The following is a 20,158-nucleotide window of genomic DNA, read 5'->3' as shown; positions in this document are numbered from 1 at the left end:
AGACTATTGCTCATCTGTTGAGTTTTATATTAGGTTTCTATGAAGGTGTATCTTCTGGGCAAATGAAAAGCCTAATTGCACGGAATAAGAGGTCAGGTTGTCCTCTGCTCTGCTCCAATCATGGAGAACGCATTTCCTTCAAGCAAGCCGGCCTGTTCACCTGTGTTGTTGATCTATTCGTTTCATTCTAATTCGCAAGAGTCTTGTCTTTCCTACCCATCAGCCCTTTCCACTGGCTCAAGCTGGCACGAGGATTTTCCATCTAGGGGAAAGTCCCCCTTTGGTCATGTATTCTGCCTTATTTCCCTCTTTCCCTACTTTTCCTGCTTCTCAGAAGAGTGGGTACATGTGGTGTCTTCCTTTTCCATTCAGGTCCCAATTGTAGCAGATTGCTGAAGCTTATCTAGTAAAGGTTATCATGGATCTCCAAGGGGCCCATTCATCTCCACGTTATCTTTTGCTGTGTCTTTTATTGTTATGTTAGACACTCTTCTTCAGGATCATCTTACCTTGAATTCTGTGACATCCGGTTTTATTCCGTGACATCTCATGTTAGATGTTCCTCATTGATATCTTTCATAAGTTCTTCTGTCTGCCCCTTCATCCCTCTTACCAGTCCCTTGATTCCTCCATTTTCCCTTGGTTCTGCCCTCTGCCTATCCAGCCGTTGTTAGGATTATCTGAGTAGCTGTTTCACCAACGTCCTTAATTCTCCTTTGTAATCTTTCCTTCCAGACTGACAAGGAAAAAAAGCAGCCTGGAATCTGCCAGCTCACCTTCTCTGTTCCTATAACCAGGTGTCTGGCTGCTCCTGGGAGAGTGGGTGAGTTATACAGATCCACATTCTGCAGCCTCAGTACCCCTTCTTCCATCTGTCCCTTTTAGTCCAGTCTCAGAGACAAGGCACCTGCTCTCCTCGTCACAGCTAGCCACACCCCTGTGGTCTGGAAGCCATGCGGTCCAGCCTCTTCTGAGACCTTTGGCATGCACCTGCTACCTTTCCTCTATCTTCAGCCTTTCTCTCAGGGGACTTCTTCTATTTAGTCTATAAACAGGTCTGAGGCTTTAACACCACCGAGCTGTATACTTAAAAATGGTTAAAATGGTATATTTTATGTTATGTGTATTTTAATGCATTTTTTTCCTTTTTTTTTTTTTTTTTTTTGGAGACAGAGTCTCGTTCTCTCACCCAGGCTGGAGGCAGTGGCTCAATCTCGGCTCACTGCAAGCTCCGCCTCGTGGGACTACAGGCGCCCCCCACCATGCCTGGCTGATTTTTTTTTTCTATTTTTTAGTAGAGACGGGGTTTCACCATTTTAGCCAGGATGGTCTCGATCTCCTGACCTCGTGATCCACCTGGCTCAGTCTCCCAAAGTGCTGGGATTACAGGCGTGAGCCACCGCGCCCAGCCAACACAATTTTTTTAAAGTGGAATGCTAATTAGTAAAAACAAAAAAAAACAGGTCCAGGACTTTTGTGTCTCGGGAGAACATTTTTTGCTTTAATTCATATCCTCCCTTTACTTCTCATTCAAACTTTCCCATTATTCTGTGGCCAGTGTCTTAGTTCCTCAGCTGTTCATTTAGTCTTCAGTCCATTCAGTATGAGTTCTCTTCTGACTATATTTTTAAACTTTTTTTTTTTTGGTACGATCACTATTTCAGGTAACCTCTGAGTAAAACAAAGGAACATAGGTAAGAGGAAAGAGTTTATCCCAGTTCCTCACTCTTAGCCCTGTTGAACTGAGCCCCCCAAAAAAGATAGGATATGCAGCAAGATAGAGATGGTGGTTGCACAACGTTTGTGAATGTACAAAATACCACTGAATTGTTCACTTTAAAATGATTAATTTGCCTGGACGCGGTGGCTCACACCTGTAATCCCAGCACTTTGGGAGGCCGAGGCAGGCGGATAACCTGAAGTCGGGAGTTCAAGACCACCCTGACCAACATGGAGAAACCCGGTCTCTACCAAAAATACAAAATTAGCCAAGCATGGTGGCACATACGTGTAATCCCAGCTACTCTGGAGGCTAAGACAGGAGAATTGCTTGAACCTGGGAAGCGGAGGTTGCGGTGAGCCGAGATCGCACCATTATACTCCAGCCTGGGCAACAAGAGCGAAACTCTGTCTCAGAAAAAAAAACATTAATTTTATAGTGTGTGAATTTAACCTCAGTGAAAAAAAAGGATAAGATACTTCTTCACTACATGTAATTGGGGTGCCAACACCCATCCTCTGAGCTTCTGAGCTCATCCTAAAGCAGTGCACTCTCCTTTGGGAAGCATAAGGATTACTTATTCTACAGACTTCATTTCAAAGTGCTTGTTTGGGGGACAATGAAAATGGGCAAATCAGGGCTTCCTCAAGGATAGAAACTGACTGTCAGGCCCTTGACAGTCCTAGCACACAGCAAACATTTTGTTTCTTTACAAAAGATCTAGAGGACCATGTGAATAAAATAAGTTCCATTTTGAGATCCTTTGTTTCACTAATTATCCTTTGATAGTTTGGGGCTTTGTGTGCCCATGACTTGATAGATCTGATGTAGTCTGAGTCAGTAATTTCAGTGTAATCTTGTATATTACCTTGTAATAGCATTGAGCCAGCTGGTGGAGCGCTGCAGTAAAACACTGAGAGAAGCCACTATTTGCTAGGACACTAGACTATGGGCAGCAACTTATTTTAGAGAGTTTGGATGTAAACTTATTAACAAACCAAATGGAAAGGTGAAGTGTTTTCTTCACTCTAAAATGCTATCCTAAAAAGCCATTTTTCTTCTAATTTCTGGCCTTTAACCTTCTTTAAATAGGCTCATTTATCTACTATGACTGGGTTGGGAAGTTGTATCAATTTAAATTAAGAAGACACTATATTTGAGTTATAGAAGATTAATTCATTTGGAATTAGTCATACTGGTTTGAGTAAAGCTTTCTCTCTTTTTGTTGTTGTTGTTAGAAATTATTCCTGCTTTTCCTTTCCTTTTAGCTTTCCAAGGAATCCCTTCAATCTGTGGATGTCCTCCGAGAGGAAGTTAGTGAGATTTTAGATGAAATGAGTCACAAACTGCGTCTTGGAGCCATTCGGTTTTTTGCCTTCACCCTGAGCAAAATATTTAAACAAATTTTCTCGAAGGTGTGTGTAAATGAAGAAGGTATTCAGAAAGTGAGTATTGATTGCTAGAAAAAAAAAAAAAAAAAAAAAAGTATCATCTTAAACAAACAAAAAAAAACAGTCTCTTTTTCAACCCCTCACAATTTAAACAACTCAAGGACAGCTCACTTGGTCCATCAAAAGCCTAGGGCCTAATCATCAGGCCTCCAGTCTAGGCAGAAGAGGATGTGCATCTCTGAAGGTTGTTTTCTGTTTTTGGTTTCCCTTTAACTGCAGACCTACAGGCTTCAGACTAACTTAAGACTTATAGACTAACTTAATGTCAGATATTCAGTAGTGTTACAAAAGAAATGCAAAGAATTCCTGCATATACTTCACCTAGATTCCCTTACAGCATTTCCTGATTCCCTTACAGCATTTCCTTTATCCTTTTTCTAATACTCTGCTGTGTTTTTCCTGTAATTAAGGACATTATCTTATGGTACAAGTATCAAAATAAGGAAATTAACATTGATCCAATACTAGTAATACAGACCTGACTCATATTTCACCAGTTGTCCCGGTCGTGTCCTGTCTAGCCAAAGAAAATCCTAGCTCATGTGTTGCACTAGAAATCCTAGAAAGTGTTCAACTTTCTTCTTTATCCACTTCCATATTAGACTCTTTTAATCTAAAATAATTCCTTAGTATTTGTATTTGTGTTTCATGCTAATTTTTTTTTTCTAAAGAACAGGCTAATTATTTTGAAGTGTGAAATGGTTTGAATTTGAGTATTTGAGTGATGTTATCTCAGTATTAGGCTCAGGTTGTGTACCTTTGCTAGGAATACCCTGGAAGCGATGCATTCTTCTCAGTGCGTTGTATCAGCAGCACATGGTGCCTGTTGGTTTCATTACTGGAGATGTTTCACTTCCATCAGTTGGTTATGGTTATGACTGCCAGGTTTCTCTGCTGTAAAGTTATTATTTTTTCCTTTATAATTAATGAATATCTTCATTAATTACATAGTGAAAAGACACTTTGAGAATGGCTAAATATCCTGTTTTGCATCATACTTTACCCCACTGGTTTTTGCACCCACTGATGATTTTTACCAGAATTAGTTATTATGTTAATGATTGCCAAATGATGACTTTTCTAATTTCATAAAGAGCTTTCCTTATGGAGATTATTTTTACTTGTTTTTTTTTTTTTTCCTCCTAGGAAAGCTCTTAACTTCACTTGCCTTCCTCCTCATGCCTTTTAATATTTTGTTTTAATTCAGTCATTTACTTTCCTGTCAAATATTTCTTCTTCCTCCTGACTGTTTTCGAGATTGCTGACTTATACCCTGAATCTGTCAGAGACTGTTACAGTGTTTGGGACCAAGGGTGTTGGTGAGCCATGTCTTAAGTGATGATCACAGATTACCTGGCCTCTGTTACATTTAGATTTCAAAAAAGCAGATAACACATGGATACCAGTGAATCTTGAGGTTGATGGCCTGAGGAGTATATTTGGAAACTCAAATTATCCCTCCCAGCCACATGACACCCATTCACCCTGGCAGTGAGTCCAGCACATAGAGAAGTACCATTCTTCTCACCTTGTCCTATGAATTTGTAGATTTTTTTTTTAATCTCTCCAAGAGAAGCTTTGTTTTCTCATACTACAACCAACCAATTCAATACAGTGGTTAACAGTTGGCTTTTTAAGTCAGACTGACTTGGGTTCCATTCACAGCTCTACCATTTATTGGATGCATGACTATTTTACAGACAAGGAAGCTAAGGCTTAGACCTTGTTAATTATGTGGTATTAGACACAGCACATAAAATAACTGTATATAAAATGATGCTAATATAGTGCCCAACTAATATGTGTTAACGATCATCACTGTTACCATTATTCTGACCCATAAAAATTTACATTTTTAATATTCTTGCATTATGTGAAATTGTTTAACTAGAAACAGTACTTTTACCTTATCAGAGCAAATCGTTTATGTGTATGGTAGGAAGGCAGAAAAAGAGGATGGGTATTCCCTCTCTACATAGACTTATTCTTCCGTTTGCTGATTTGAGATGTGATTTGATAACATGACAACTGAAGTTATTCAAAATGTAACATTTACTTTCAAGCTACAAAGAGCCATCCAGGAGCATCCTGTTGTTCTGCTACCTAGTCATCGAAGTTACATTGACTTCCTGATGTTGTCTTTTATTCTATACAACTATGATTTGCCTGTGCCAGTTATAGCAGCAGGAATGGGTATGTATTGTTTTTCTATTTTTTTAACTGTAAAAATTAAAAAGTTCACTGGCATATTCTAGCAGTACTGAGGTATTTGAAGATGATGATGAAAATAGCCTCTCCTCCCTTCTTCCAGTCCTAGCACCGAACAACTTGAGTTATGTCCTTCGTCCTGTGCTTCACTGTGCCTGAACAGACATCTGCAGTTCATGCACACAGGGTTCTTTAGTGTAGGCTTTACAAATGAGACTGTACTACTTACAGGTATTACCTGTCTTTTGCTTTTTTTATTTGGTAATATATTAATGGCTACCTCTCTAGGCAATAAATAGATCTAACTTTTTTAAGTTTATTTTTAATTGTGATAAAATACATATAATATCAAATTTACCATCTAAGTCATCTTCAAAAATACAGTTCAGTGGCATTAAGTACATTTACATTGTTATGCAGCTATCAACACCTTCCATCTCCAGAACTCTTCATCTTGCAAAACTGAAATGGTACCCATTAAACACACTTCCCATTCTACCCTCCGCCTGACTCTGGGCAATCAGCATTCTACTTTCTGTCTCTATGAACTTAACTACTCTAGATATTTGATAGATGTGAAATCATACAGTACTTGTCCTTTCGTGACTGGCATATTTCACTTAACAGAATGCCCTCAAGGTTCATCCGTGTCAGAATTTCCTTCCTTTTTGAAGTTGGAAACGCATCTGCTCAAGACCCTGCTCTCCATTTTTTTACATATATACCAAAAATGGTATATATAGAATTGCTGGGTCTTGTGGTAATTTTTTTCATTTTTTGAGGAACCACCATACTGTCTTCCGTAGCAGCTGCACCGTTTTACATTCCCACCAACAGTGCACAAGAGTTCCAGTTTTTCTACATCCTTGCCAACACCTGTTATTTTCTGATATATTTTATAATAATTTTAATGAGTGTAAAGTGGTATCTCATTGTAGTTTTGATTTGCATTTCCCTAATGATTAGTGATGCTGAGCGTCTTTTTTGTGTGCTTATTGGCCATTTGTATATCTTTGGGGAAATGTCTATTCAAGTCCTTTGCCTATTTTTTAATTAGGTTGTTTGCGGGTTTTTTAGTTGAGTTGTAGGAATTGTTTCTACATCCTGGATATTTACCCTTATCAGACAGATGATTTGCAAATATTGTCTTCCATTTCATGGGTTACCTTTTCACTCTGTTGATTGTGTTATTTGATGCATGGAAGTTTTTAGTTTTGATATAGTCTAATTGATCTATTTGTTTCTTTGGTTCCCGGTGCTTTTGGTATCAGATCCAAGAAATCATTGCCAAATCCAAGATCATGAAGCTTTTCCCTTATGTTTTCTCCTAAGAGTTTTATGGTTTCAGGTCTTAAATTAAGGTCTTTGGTTTTTTTGAGTTAATTTTTGTATACGGTATAAGTTAAGGGTCTAACTTCATGTCTAACATTAATTTTAATAGCTGTATAATATTCAGCAATGTGGATATTTCATAATTTAGTAGTTTTGCTGTTATAAACAATGTCATAATATATTTTTATATTAGTGCTTTTATTCCTGTAAGATCAATTCCTAAAAGTAGGATTGCCAAGGCATATAAGTTGTTTATCCACTCCCTTTTAGGGTAGCCAGGAAAGCCGGGATTCAAGTATACACCTTTGTTAATAAATGCAGTGAATGGTAAGGTTAAAACTGCCAAGAACTTAAGCAGTTTAAAAGCATTTTCATCTGAACAAACTTGTGAGGAAGTTATTTGAAAATTAAGGGAAACGAAGAGAAAGACTATTTTAAAACTGCTGGTAGCAATCTTCCTTTCTTACAAGATTTGCCTTATTTAATCTCTTCCAACAAAAGTAAGTTGATATTTTTACCTGATAGGAAAAAGATGAGAGCTGGTTTGGCCTGGCTGTCCAGAGCATGTAGGGCACAGATTGGTCTGTTGTCAGGCTCAGCAGCATGACTGACTAAAGAAATTGACATCATGTCATTGTGATGTTGCTCTGCTGTTGCCCGTGGTTTCTAGCTGACCTACTTGTAAATGGAGTGGTGTATGGAGAAGCGAAAGGTAACCTCCCAGTGAATACCTGCCCCACAGAATCCCCTCTTTTCTATAATTCTATTAGATATCTCTTATGCTTTTTAATGTCAGAGTATAATAATATCATAGGGGTATCTTACATTTATGAAATCTTTCTTAATAATGTTTGAGTTTAGGCCAGGCACAGTGGCTTATGCCTATAATCCCAGTACTTTGGGAGGCCGAGGCAGGAGGACTACTTGAGGCCAGGAAGTTTGCGACCAGCCTGGCCAGCATAGCAAGACCCTGTCTCATAAAATAAAACAATAAAACAGAAATGAAAAATAAGAATGTTTAAGTTTAGATCTTTATAGACGATTTCAAGATCAAGATCTGCAAATAAATATTATCCCCTCTTTTTTAGACTTCCTGGGAATGAAAATGGTTGGTGAGCTGCTACGAATGTCGGGTGCCTTTTTCATGCGGCGTACCTTTGGTGGCAATAAACTCTACTGGGCTGTGTTCTCTGAATACGTAAAAACTATGTTACGGGTAAATGCAAAGAATTCCCAAGTACTCTTCAGCCATATTTTCTTCACTGATGTTTGCTCATTTAAACTCTTAACTTCTGAATAGAACACTTAGCTATTTCGCTTTCCCTCAAGAACTGTTCATTACCGCAGCAGTTGGTTTAATCTGTATGACTCTCTTGTTTAATTTTCACTGTAAGCTGTGTTTGTTCAGGAAGCTTGGGAGGGAGCTTGGGAAAAGGAATCAAAAGAAGCATTTATCATTTTGAGAGTAGGCAACGGGTTTTGTGTTTTGTTTGTTTTCTCTTTAAAGAATGGTTATGCTCCTGTTGAATTTTTCCTCGAAGGGACAAGAAGCCGCTCTGCCAAGACATTGACTCCTAAATTTGGTAGGTCACTACAGATTAAAAGGAAAAATACAAACCCAAAGACATCAGCTGCTACATACAACTCGACACTTTATTTAACAAGATATTCTTTTCAAGTGTAAATGTGTAACTGTTGATATTTATGGGGTTAGTGTATAATGTATGCTTTTAGTATTTTCTGTTTATGTGCCCATGTTTGCTCTGCTCTTCAATATGTTGATGAAGCGTTTCTCCCTGTGTTTTGCAGGTCTTCTGAATATTGTGATGGAGCCATTTTTTAAAAGAGAAGTTTTTGATACCTACCTTGTCCCAATTAGTATCAGTTATGATAAGATCTTGGAAGAAACTCTTTATGTGTATGAACTTCTAGGGGTTCCTAAACCAAAAGAATCGACAACTGTACGTGAGCTTGATTTTAGCCTAATTGAGAGAATGTGCTGACTGACACATCAACTAATTTCTAAATTTACCACTTTTCGTTTTGTTTTCCCCTCTATTATTAGGGGTTGTTGAAAGCCAGAAGGATTCTCTCTGAAAATTTTGGAAGCATCCATGTGTACTTTGGAGATCCTGTGTCACTTCGATCTTTGGCAGCTGGGAGGATGAGTCGGAGCTCATATAACTTGGTTCCAAGGTGTGACCTGTGTTTTAACAACTGTCTTAGAAATGAGGATTAAAATCCAAAGGTGTGAGTTGCGATTCTGGAGTTGACCACTTCTCTTGGTTTACTTAAGATCACAGAGAAAATGATCAGAAATGCTGTTTCATCAGTGGAAACCTTCAATTAACGAAGAATTATGTGTTTGTCCCAAAAAAGTGATGAGCTGTAAGATATGTATGTCAAATATGCAAAATCAGACCATGATCATGTTTCTCAGGGGAACTAAAGTGGTAAGAAATAATGCCACTATTAACAAGGATATGTGCAGGAATTGTTGAGCACTATTGCTAGGCTACCCAAAGTATGCACTATTATTTTTGACCCTAGAAAGGATTGCATAATGGTAATGAATGGGAGTGAGTCCTTAGTCTCAAGAAGGTTATAGTTTTATGGGCAAGAAAATATATTAGGTTCTTTCAGGATACAGAACACAGATATACATATGAGTTTTCTTAATTAAGAGAAATATACCTGGACAAGTAAGGGAGACAAACCATCTGCCCCTCCAGGCCTCATGTGCTTGCAACATCATTTGCAACTTATCTGTAGCTTCAGCAGTTTCCCAGCAGCTACATTAGTCATCACAGAAGCTTATGTTAGTTTTTTTCCTGCCACAGGCTTTCTCTCTTTAGATCTCAAATTGGGTTGACAAGTTATTACCTAGTACAGGGCACCCTTACTGGCTGCATCTTTCTCATTAAGCCACCTGTGTGGCAATTTTTAGGTCATGTGTGTGTCTCTGCTCCAGCCAGCTCTGTGTAGGCCTTATCATACTGTTCAAAGTGTGGTAATCCATGCATGAAGTCAGACAAACTGAATGGCGCCTATTCAGTATAAAATAGTTATTATATAATCTGATAAGTGTGTTCCACAATGGAGATACGTTCAGTGCACTACAGATTCTGAAAAGACAGTAATTCAGTCTACTGGGGCAGGCATCCATTCTCAGAGAAATGATGTATCCTATTTAGGAAGCAACAAAAGTTGTTTCCCTAGAACCAGGACTAATAGGACCCTGGACCCCTTCAGTATTTTTACCACCTCTCAAGAGCATATTCCAGAAATGTATGGTCAGATTACACCATAGTAAAGCAAAGGAATACTGTCTGCACCTGACCTGAGAGAATTCAGTTGGCAAAAAGTATGAGAAGCCTTCTAAAAGGTCAGTCTTTTTCCATCCCCATTTGTCTAAGTAGCAGAACTGTAATTTGTTGCTCTGTGCTCTTCCTTTTAGATACATTCCTCAGAAACAGTCTGAGGACATGCATGCCTTTGTCACTGAAGTTGCCTACAAAATGGAGCTTCTGCAAGTTGAAAACATGGTTTTGAGCCCCTGGACCCTAATAGTTGCTGTTCTGCTTCAGAACCGGCCATCCATGGACTTTGATGCTCTGGTGGAAAAGACTTTATGGCTAAAAGGCTTAACCCAGGCATTTGGAGGGTTTCTCATTTGGCCCGGTATGTAGGTAGGACATATGTGTTGAGAATGCTTGCTTAATTTGGAAGAGTTATAACCTGGACCTGAAAAATCTATAGAGGACCTGAGCAAAGGATTGCTCAGAAAAATAAAGGAGAAGCCAGGTGCAGTGGTTCACACCTGTAACCCCAGCACTTTGGGAGGCTGAGGCGGGTGGATCACGAGGTCGGGAGATTGAGACCATCCTGGCTAACACGGTGAAACCCCGGCTGTACTAAAAAAATAGAAAAAATTAGCTGGGCGGGCTGGCGGGCACCTGTAGTCCCAGCTACTTGGGAGGCTGAGGCAGGAGAGTGGTGTGAACCCAGGAGGTGGAGCTTGCAGTGAGCCGAGATCGTGCCACTGCACTCCAACCTGGGTGACAGAGTGAGACTCCGTCTCAAAAAAGAGAAAGGACACCAGATCTGTTTCTATCACTAAAGGACACAGTGAACACAGCACATTGATTATTTGAGAATAATTGTTTACATGTCATTTCCCACTATAAGACTCTAAATATCTTGAGGACTAGAATACCATTTCCTTGGCACCTAGCACAGTGGAAAATAAAGTCATGAATCCTAGCCAGACATGGCGGCACACACCTATAATCCCAGCTACTTGGGAGGCTGAGGTGGGAGGATCACTTGAGCCCAGGAGTTTGAGACCAGCCTCAGTAACACAGTGAGACCCCATCTCTAAAAAAAAAAAAAAAAAAAAAGGCCGGGCGTGGTGGCTCATGCCTGTAATCCCAGCACTTTGGGAGGTTTAGGCAGGCGGATCACAAGGTCAGGAGTTCTAGACCAGCCTGACCAACATGGTGAAGCTCCATCTCTACTAAAAATACAAAAATTAGCTGGGCGTGGTGGTGCACGCCTGTAATCCCAGCTACTCGGGAGGCTGAGGCAGGAAAACTGCTTGAACCTGGAGGCAGAGCTTGCAGTGAGCCAAGATCGCGCCACTGCACTCCAGCCTGGGCAACAGCGTGAGACTCCATGTCACAAAAAAAAAAAAAAAAAAAAAACAGACTACAGTTGGAAATGTGTTTTTCTTAAGACCAGATAATTACTTGAAGTCAAGTACCTAGTATTCTTTGATCAACCCAATGCTGAATACCTCATCTGTGCTGGGTGCTACCAGGGATATGAAAATGAACAAGATGCCATCCCCATCCTGGAGGTTCCCCTGGGTTGCAGAGGGCAGGGTGGGTGGGTCATGTGTAAACAAGTTGTGAGGGTTCAGTGAACAGAGACAAGGAGTGATGTGCGTGCTGCAGAGGGTTCCTAAGAGTTGTGCAGAGGAAAGGGACCATACTCAGGAAGATTTCACAGAAGTGACTTTTGAACCCTTCAGGAAGACCAGGAGAGGAGCCTAGCCAAGGCAGGGATGAGGAATGCAAGATGGCAGGCTTGGGCCCCAGGGATTCATCAGTGATGTTAAAATGTTGGCCCAGATGGGGGATGAGGGGTAGATGGAAAATAAAGATGGACCTCCCCACCCCCTCCCCACCATCCACCACCAGAAGACTGGAGGTAGAGAAACAAGTTAGGAGGCTGCTCTGTCCCAGTGAGATTTCTGCAGGATGCCTGAGCCACAGCAGTAGAAGCACGCAGGCCACAGCCAAGAGATGAGGAGGATTTACTGACAAAAATGCCAGTCACCAAGAGAGAGACAAATCAGACATCTGTTCTCAGTGCTATGATGGTCTGGTAGGAGGCAAAGGACGTGTTGATTATGATACAAGGTAGCAAGTGTTGGGTGTCATGAGAAATAGCTGAAAGGGCTCAAACCCATCATTGTTTGGCCCAGGAACATATGAAAACATAGGTACTTGTTTTCTAAAGTGTTTTGCTTTTTCAAAATGGGATAAATGCCATGACTGATCCATAGTTAAGAGTGTCTGTTCAGTATCACTACAGTTCTGTTGCTTTTTTCTTTTTTTATGCAGATTACCCCACATGCCTAAGCATGTGCATATCTCAAGCTTTTTATGATCATTTCACATAAAATATTATTCAGTTGAGCAAGCTGAGACAAGGCAAGTTGGTCAAGAATGAATGTGATCAAGTCCAGGAGGAAGCCATACCTCTCACTTGTCCCTGCCTTGAAGCAGTAGCAGAACTTGCCACCAGACTTGAGCAGTGTGCCACTGCCAGCCAGCTCTTTGGCTCAGGTTAACCGTAGAATAATTTTCCGTGCTGAGAATATTTGTTAAATATCACCATCTCTTCATTATGCTTCTGTAATTCTACCTGCCTGGCAGCTGTCTGCAGGCCAGTATGTCAGGTGATAAGCTACCAAGAACTGCCATGGATCTGCCTCTTTAGTTATCTTTGATTTGGGAAAAACTGCAAACTGATATTTTTACCATCTTGGTATAGGTCTAAGCAAAGGGTGTGTGTGTGTGTGTGTGTGTGTGTGTGTGTGTGTGTGTGTGTGTTGTATGTTGTAATGTATTCATACACTAATCATGGGCCTTTTTGTCTTAGTCTTCTTACATTCCCATGCATGTGACTTTCCAGTTACGTAACTTGCTGTTACAAAACTTTAGATTCCCTTGGTTCCTGAAGTACACAGAAGTGGTGTTCATTTTCAGAGTAGAAACTGATGTGCCTTGAGAATGGCTGACAAATTTGGGGTAAGAAAGTATGTTACATGTCCTTAGAGAGAAAGAATTTATTTATGAAATAGTACTTTTAAAATTTTCTTCACATTTGGTATCATTACCATAATTGGTAGACACTAAAAGCTGTCACTTGAAAATGAGCATCTGTCATGTGACTGTTAATAACGTTAATGCCCACTAGGCCCAAGACTCCCTTGTTGTTTGAATGAATTGTCTTTGTGTGTAGATAATGAACCTGCTGAAGAAGTTGTCCAGGCCAGCATTCTTCTGCATTCCAACATCGCCAGCCTTGTCAGAGACCAGGTGATTCTGAAAGTGGACTCCGGAGACTCAGAAGTGGTCGATGGACTTATTTTCCAGCACATCACTCTCCTCATGTGCTCAGCTTATAGGAACCAGCTGCTCAACATTTTTGTCCGTCCATCCTTAGTAGCAATGGCATTGCAGATGACACCAGGGTTCAGGAAAGGTAATTTTCAGGAATGCAATCTTGAGTTTTAGAAGAGGTCTGACCATTCCATTCCATTTAGGGAGCAACATTTGAAGCCTTGTAATGTTCAGCCTCACCCCAGTGAAGAGCAGGCGTATCACTGAGAAAAAGTTAGCTTTGTTCCCCAAATACTTGTTCATCTGCTTAGAATTTTGGAATTGGGAGGACCTGGAAATAATCTAAACCTTTCCTTTTATAAATATGGAAAATGAGGCCTAGAAGGTTTCATAATTACTGAGAGAAGGATCTGGCATTTGAGTACAGTTCTCTACTTCCTGGTGTGCAGCACTGTTTCTGCTGTGCCAGCTCCCTGATCCAGCAAAGGCAGGTGGGCAGGTGAGCAGTCAGCAGTAGATGAGTACTCACGAGATGCACGGTCTCATTCTAATTGCATTAGGAGTGTAAAAATGAGTACAGCACAGGTCATGTTCACAGGAGCCTGTAGTCAAGGCCAGGGCGTTCTGTCAAGGCCCCATGTTAGAATTACAAGGGGAGTGGTCCCCACCCCATTTCTTCAGTTGACCTGGGGTATGGGCCAGCCATTGGTGTTTGGTTTTGGTTTTGGCTTTTCAAAGCTCCACAGTGATTCTAAGGAAAAGTACTATAGATACAGTAAAGATACCAGGAAATACGAATATAAAGGGAAATTAAGAAATCAGTACCTTTCCTTCCCTACTAGGGAGCCATGGGGTAGGGAAAAATGAAGTGTCCTGGACTCTAAGGACTGTGATGTCTTACTGAGTTTCTACTGGTTGTAGATTATATTCAATCATTTAAAAACTATGCTAGGGCCTGACACAATGGCTTGTGCCTGTAATCCCAGCACTTTGGTAGGCCAAGGTAGGAAGATCACAATATCAGGACTTTGAGTCCAGCCTGACCAACATGGTGAAACCCTGTCTCTATTAAAATACAAAAATTAGCTGGGCGTGGCGGCGGGCACCTGTAATCCCAGCTACTTGGGAAGCTGAGGCTGGAGAATTCTCTTGACCCCGGGAGACGGAGGTTGCAGTGAGCCCACATCGCACCATTGCACTCCAGCCTGGGTGACAGAGCGAGACTCCATCTCAAAAAACAAAAAAACAAAAAGAACAAACTATGCTAGACCGTAGTTCGCTCTGTAGATAAGATTTGGGTTTAATTTAGCTTCCCTCAGGGGACTTAATTCTTGTCCCTGTTACATGAATAAAATATGCCTTTGAAATACATTTTGTGATAGTGAGGACTTCCTGGTACTCCCTTAAAGTTGAAAGGGCAATGTTGTAATTTTACATAATAAATTTATTTCCAGAGGATGTCTACAGTTGCTTTCGCTTCCTACGTGATGTTTTTGCAGATGAGTTCATCTTCCTTCCAGGAAACACACTAAAGGTAAAGTGCTTACAACAAAGAGCAAGTGTATTTGCAGTGTGAGTTCTAGAAATGTTAGGGGTGAATTCACAGATATGTCTCAGGCAGTGTGCCATCCCTTTCTTCAAGGCAAAGGTGGGGCAGACTTCAAGAGAAACTGGGGCGCTCGCAGTTCAGCAGACTCTAGTTTGATTCTTGGTCAAGTTTAGTTAATAACTTAGGGATTATCTCATGAGAGGAGAGTCATTCTTTGAACTATCAGTGTGGCCGTTGCAACTAAACTAACTTTATTTTAGTAAACGTTTAAAAATCAGCACACAGCCGGGCGCGGTGGCTCACGCCTGGAATCCCAGCACTTTGGGAGGCCGAGGCGGGCAGATCACGAGGTCAAGAGATCGAGACCATCCTGGCCAACATGGTGAAACCCCATCTCTACCTAAAAATACAAAAATTAACTGGGTGTGGTGGCGGGCGCCTGTAATCCCAGCTACTCAGGAGGCTGAGGCAGGAGAATCACTTGAACCTGGAAGGTAGAGGTTGCTATGAGCCGAGATTGTGCCACTGCACTCCAGCCTGGCGACAGAGCAAGACTTCGTCTCAAAAACAAAACAAAACAAAACAAAATCTGCACTCATTTTCCTGTTAGCAAGTTGTTAGAATGAGTCACCCAGGCAAGTGCCTTTTACTTTGAAAGTAGCAAGTGGTGGTCCTGCCTGGTCTAGACAGCTGAGGAGTCATCAGGCTCGCAGAACTGGACTGCTGCTTGGTTGAAGTGGGAAGTGACGGAGTAGATGAGAGGCATGTTAGGTTTTTGTGTGCTTTAAGGATAAGAGGTTTGATTCTGTAGGGAGTGAAATAGGAGTGCTGGAAATTTTAACCATAGCATAATTCTAAGTATTTTTAGGACTTGCTGTATGTATTTCCTATTTAAATTAAGTAGTGGTTCTGTAAAGTGAAAGAAAATCCATCACCCAGGTTGTGATTTGTAAGGCTCAGAAATGTTGTGTGTTTGAAAACATTTTGAATGTAGAACAGTGCTTCTCTGGCTACTATCTCACAACAGAATTGTTCTGGAAGTTGGGGAAATAGCTGGTATTCTGTTGTCTGAGGGCGTGTGGCTGCATATATTGAGACAGGCGGTGTACCCATTAACCTAGATGAGGGGGTACATGTATTGAGCTGGGCACTATACCCATTACCCTCAATGAGCACTATGGCTTCCTCTTCACCTCTAGGACTTTGAAGAAGGCTGTTACCTGCTTTGTAAAAGTGAAGCCATACAAGTGACTACGAAAGACATCCTAGTTACAGAGAAAGGGAATACTGTGTTAGAATTTTTAATAGGACTCTTTAAACCTTTTGTGGAAAGCTATCAGGTACGTAAATTTGGCAAGTTCTCCTTCATGCCCCCCGTATCAAATATAATAAGACATTCTCACCCTGTGCTTATTTCCAGTCTGAAGGGCAGGTATCTTCCTCAGGCAAATGGAAGAAGGAGAGAGAGTGATTAATACGATCAGTGATTTCACCTCACCAGTGAGACCTTGCTCCCTGCATTCAGGAGGAAGCTTGGTTCATTACAGACCCAAGAGGCCAACAGCTTAGTGATGCCATGAGCACAGCATTCACAGGACCACAGTTACACCCAAGCATCATCTGTCATACTGTGTCTCATGTCTTAATGAGGTCTTCATGTCAGTCAATATGTAACCTCGAGATTTGATATATACCAGGCACTCAGTAAAGCCAAGACTTGAGTGATACATAAAGTCAGTTACAGATTACCAGATGTTTATGTTGGAAAGAAAAAGTTCAAGTGCAAGTTCTGAAAGCGTTTGTCAGAGCTCTTGGAAGTAGTTAGAGAGGGAATGGTATGTTGCCCAGCAGGAATTGTGCCAGGACTCAGCAGGCGAGAAAGTCTGAAACAAACTGTAGGAAGGACTTCCACATGTTTGAGAGAAGAGGATGCTGTGACTCGGGTCTGTTTATATAATACATGCACTAGCTCTGGGTACCTGGACCCACTTCCTGGTGCTTGTGGTCCGTGAAATAACTCATTCAGCCTCCTTGCACAAAGTCTGGCACTTACTGAGCATTTGATAAATGCTAATTCTACCCTTAATCACCTTTCTACAGTAGAAATCAGGTATTTTAGGGTATGGTACTTTGTTAGGTGTATTTAGAGAAAAAAAGCAAAGTTATTAAAATCTGACCCCTCTCTTCCCAAGTAGCATAAGAGATGTGAAGCTGATGGTAATTAACTTGTACCCCTTGAAGTGAGAAATTATACTTTAATAAATGTCATTATTATTTTAAACCTTTTTCTAATTGTAAAATGTAATGTAAACTCAAAGGAGATGTCCTAAAAATTCTTTGATTTTTCTGTGCTCATTCCTTAGAGGGTCTTTATGCTGCTCTGCTGTGATACGTCTTTCTCTTAAGAGGGGCAATGTAAAGTTATTTACTATTCTGTTGAATTTGGCTATCCTTTTTCTCGTTCTGTTCCCCTCATCCTTCCTCTTAAAAAATCAGATAATTTGCAAGTACCTTTTGAGTGAAGAAGAGGACCACTTCAGTGAGGAACAGTACTTGGCCGCAGTCAGAAAATTCACAAGTCAGCTTCTCGATCAAGGTCAGTCACTGTTCTGTGGGTGCTGATTTCTTTTAGTTGAGAATAAAAACTGGTCAACTAACTATTCCTCACCCCTGATTTTAGGTACCTCTCAGTGTTATGATGTATTATCTTCCGATGTGCAGAAAAATGCCTTAGCAGCTTGTGTGAGGCTCGGAGTAGTGGAGAAGAAGAAGATGTAAGTACTGTACAAGATTCCATGAGTGCTCAAACAACAAGGAAACCAATCACATTTGAGCTAAAAATCCAGAGATGTAGAAATAGATGATCCAGGAAACGTTATATTACACTTTCCTTATCCTTCCTCTAATTAGTTAATTCAGTACAGGTTACCCGGAAAATTGTATGTGGTTATGAATAGAAATGCAACTGAAGCAAAGAAAGAAAGAAAGTACTTTAGGCCAATATTTTTGCTTTTACTTAATGTTGAAATTTATAATTACAAGAAAGATTTTTGGGAGTGTAGTGGGCATATGAGTGTATATACACATAGACACACATAAATACATAATACATATATAGATACACGTATATGTATGTATAAGCATATAGATATATGTTCTTCTAAGTGGTTGAATTTAACAGTGATAAAGCTTAATATGTAAACTCTGACAGTCATGTCTCTTATGTGGTCAGAAGAATGAAGCAAGAAGCCAGGAAGTGGGACAGGAGCCCGAGGCCTTTGGACTACTTAGGACCGGCCTTGAGGAAGTCAATTGAAAAGTAGTCTTACAATAGCTACCGTCAGGAACAAAATATAAAAGTTTTCTTTTCCCCAGAGTTTATGTAATAATAAAGCTTGTTATTTTCTCCTAGAAATAATAACTGTATATTTAATGTGAATGAACCTGCCACAACCAAATTAGAAGAAATGCTTGGTAAGTGCAGTTTAATAAAATACAAGTTTTCACATTTTGTTGATGAATTAAAGTAAGAAAGTATACTGTGGCACCAAATACTTTATTGAAATGATCAGTAAGTAGTAGAGTTCTAACATAAACAGGGAATTACTTATGTAGTCTAGAATTTTCTCAAGCTAAAGAGAAAGCACAAAGAAAATTAACAAATCACAACAGGCATAAAAGAAGCAGTCTTACACAGTAGAGTCAGTCCCTAACATGACTGACCTCAGCCAGAGGCCCAGACCCTTCACATCCTTGCCTCAGAGAGAGTACCTCATCTCCACTCTTTGATGCTCTCACTGTCTGTCTGGCATTGCTTCTTTCCCAAGTGAGGGATTAGAGTCAGTGTCTCTATCACGTAGACTTTCTGAAATCAGAATTAGGAGCTGATAGCACATCCTTGGCACAATAATCCGAGCCTAACAGCGACAAAGAAATAGTCCAGCCCAAAGAGAGTCCTTGAGTGTTGTCTTCCTTGACATAAGAGTCCTTGAGTGTTGACATAAACAGAGATACAGTCAGAGGGGGTCAAGAACATTTTTCCTAGCAATGATAGGGCCATTTTAGAAAGGAGGGTGTTAACATTTGGAAAAAATAATCTGCCTATTGAATAGCATGATGTCGTTGAGTGGATCATCTTACAAGTACTGTTTTTGTACCTAATCTTAATTCAGTACATCATCAAACCTGCATGGAAGAGCTTTAATAGATGTCTGTTGGGATTTGCGGCAGATCAGAATGGGGCATACGGAAAAGGAGAATGGTTGAAGAAAAGGGTAGAAGGGCAATGGGGTAGTTGACGCATATCGGGAAGGCGGAAGTACTAGACCTTGTAGAAAAAAATATGTAGGCCGAAATCCCAGTCTCCTATTTATATCATGTCTGAAGAGGTGTATATACCTACAACAACCACAAACACCTCGCCCCGTGAGGGTGACGGAATCAATTACTTAATCACAGAAAACAGATGTGATGTGAGCATGAACATACTGGACTGGAGTTCAGAAAACATGACGGGGTTCAACTCCTGGCCCTGGCCCTGTGGCTCTGGCCATACCGTCCCCTCTTGGAGTATCTAACGCTTCCCTTGTGGAGGGGACTGGCTTCCCCATGTGTACTGGCCAGCCTGTGAAGCTCTGCACAAGTGTCCAGCGCCTCCCCTGGACAGTCGCCCAAGGAACAGCTGTGTGAGGAAGGGCAAAATCAGCATCATTTCATGAGCTGCTCCTCTTTTTTCATCTTAGGTTGTAAGACACCAATAGGAAAACCAGCCGCTGCAAAACTTTAATAATCGGCAAGTAGTTATGGAAAATTCGGTCACATAATTACTGTCATCGAAGGACTCATTACAACAAACAGGGAAGTAAAGGAAGAGAAGCATCCTCTCGTACTCCCTGAGACTCCGAGAACAGTGGACGCAGAGGGAAGAGATGATCATTGGAAGCAGTCAGTCTACTCTTCCCCACCACAGTGGTTAAAAGGCATTTGTATCCAACACTATGCATGTGTTTTAAAATAAACTTTTGGAAACATGTTTGGAAAAGCAAAGCTCAGCTCATTTCACTACCACTTTTCAGCTTACTGTATGTATTAAACTTTTACTTGACTTTTGAATGAAAGATTGATATCACTGAGAGCTCTGGGTAGTAAAAGAAAATACTGAAAAGGGCATCTCTACATTATTTGTAGCTTGCTTTAATTAAAGTTGCCTCAAACAAGTACAAATTTGACAGAGATATTTAATAAATTAGCTAGCTTACTTTAAATT

At 40.6% G+C, this 20,158-nt stretch overlaps 1 protein-coding gene across 2 annotated transcripts in view; it reads left to right on the top strand.

The window, feature by feature from the left end:
* The window catches only part of GNPAT (glyceronephosphate O-acyltransferase), a 34,392-nt gene extending 14,438 nt beyond the window's left edge, over window positions 1-19,954 (top strand). Inside the window, 14 exon segments of one of the 2 annotated variants that reach the window (NM_001265780.1) lie at window positions 2,989-3,165; window positions 5,235-5,364; window positions 7,800-7,927; window positions 8,219-8,294; window positions 8,521-8,672; window positions 8,777-8,907; window positions 10,169-10,392; window positions 13,243-13,485; window positions 14,798-14,877; window positions 16,092-16,232; window positions 17,389-17,488; window positions 17,573-17,666; window positions 18,305-18,366; window positions 19,635-19,954. In NM_001265780.1, coding sequence (NP_001252709.1) covers window positions 2,989-3,165; window positions 5,235-5,364; window positions 7,800-7,927; window positions 8,219-8,294; window positions 8,521-8,672; window positions 8,777-8,907; window positions 10,169-10,392; window positions 13,243-13,485; window positions 14,798-14,877; window positions 16,092-16,232; window positions 17,389-17,488; window positions 17,573-17,666; window positions 18,305-18,366; window positions 19,635-19,678 — 1,782 coding nt within the window. In that variant the 3' untranslated portion in view covers window positions 19,679-19,954. 2 annotated transcript variants of the gene reach the window in all.
* Window positions 19,955-20,158: the final 204 nt, after the last annotated feature.

This window comes from Macaca mulatta, chromosome 1 (assembly GCF_049350105.2).
Source record: "Macaca mulatta isolate MMU2019108-1 chromosome 1, T2T-MMU8v2.0, whole genome shotgun sequence".
Lineage (NCBI taxonomy): Eukaryota > Metazoa > Chordata > Mammalia > Primates > Cercopithecidae > Macaca > Macaca mulatta.
This window is presented reverse-complemented; position numbering and strand designations above follow the sequence as displayed.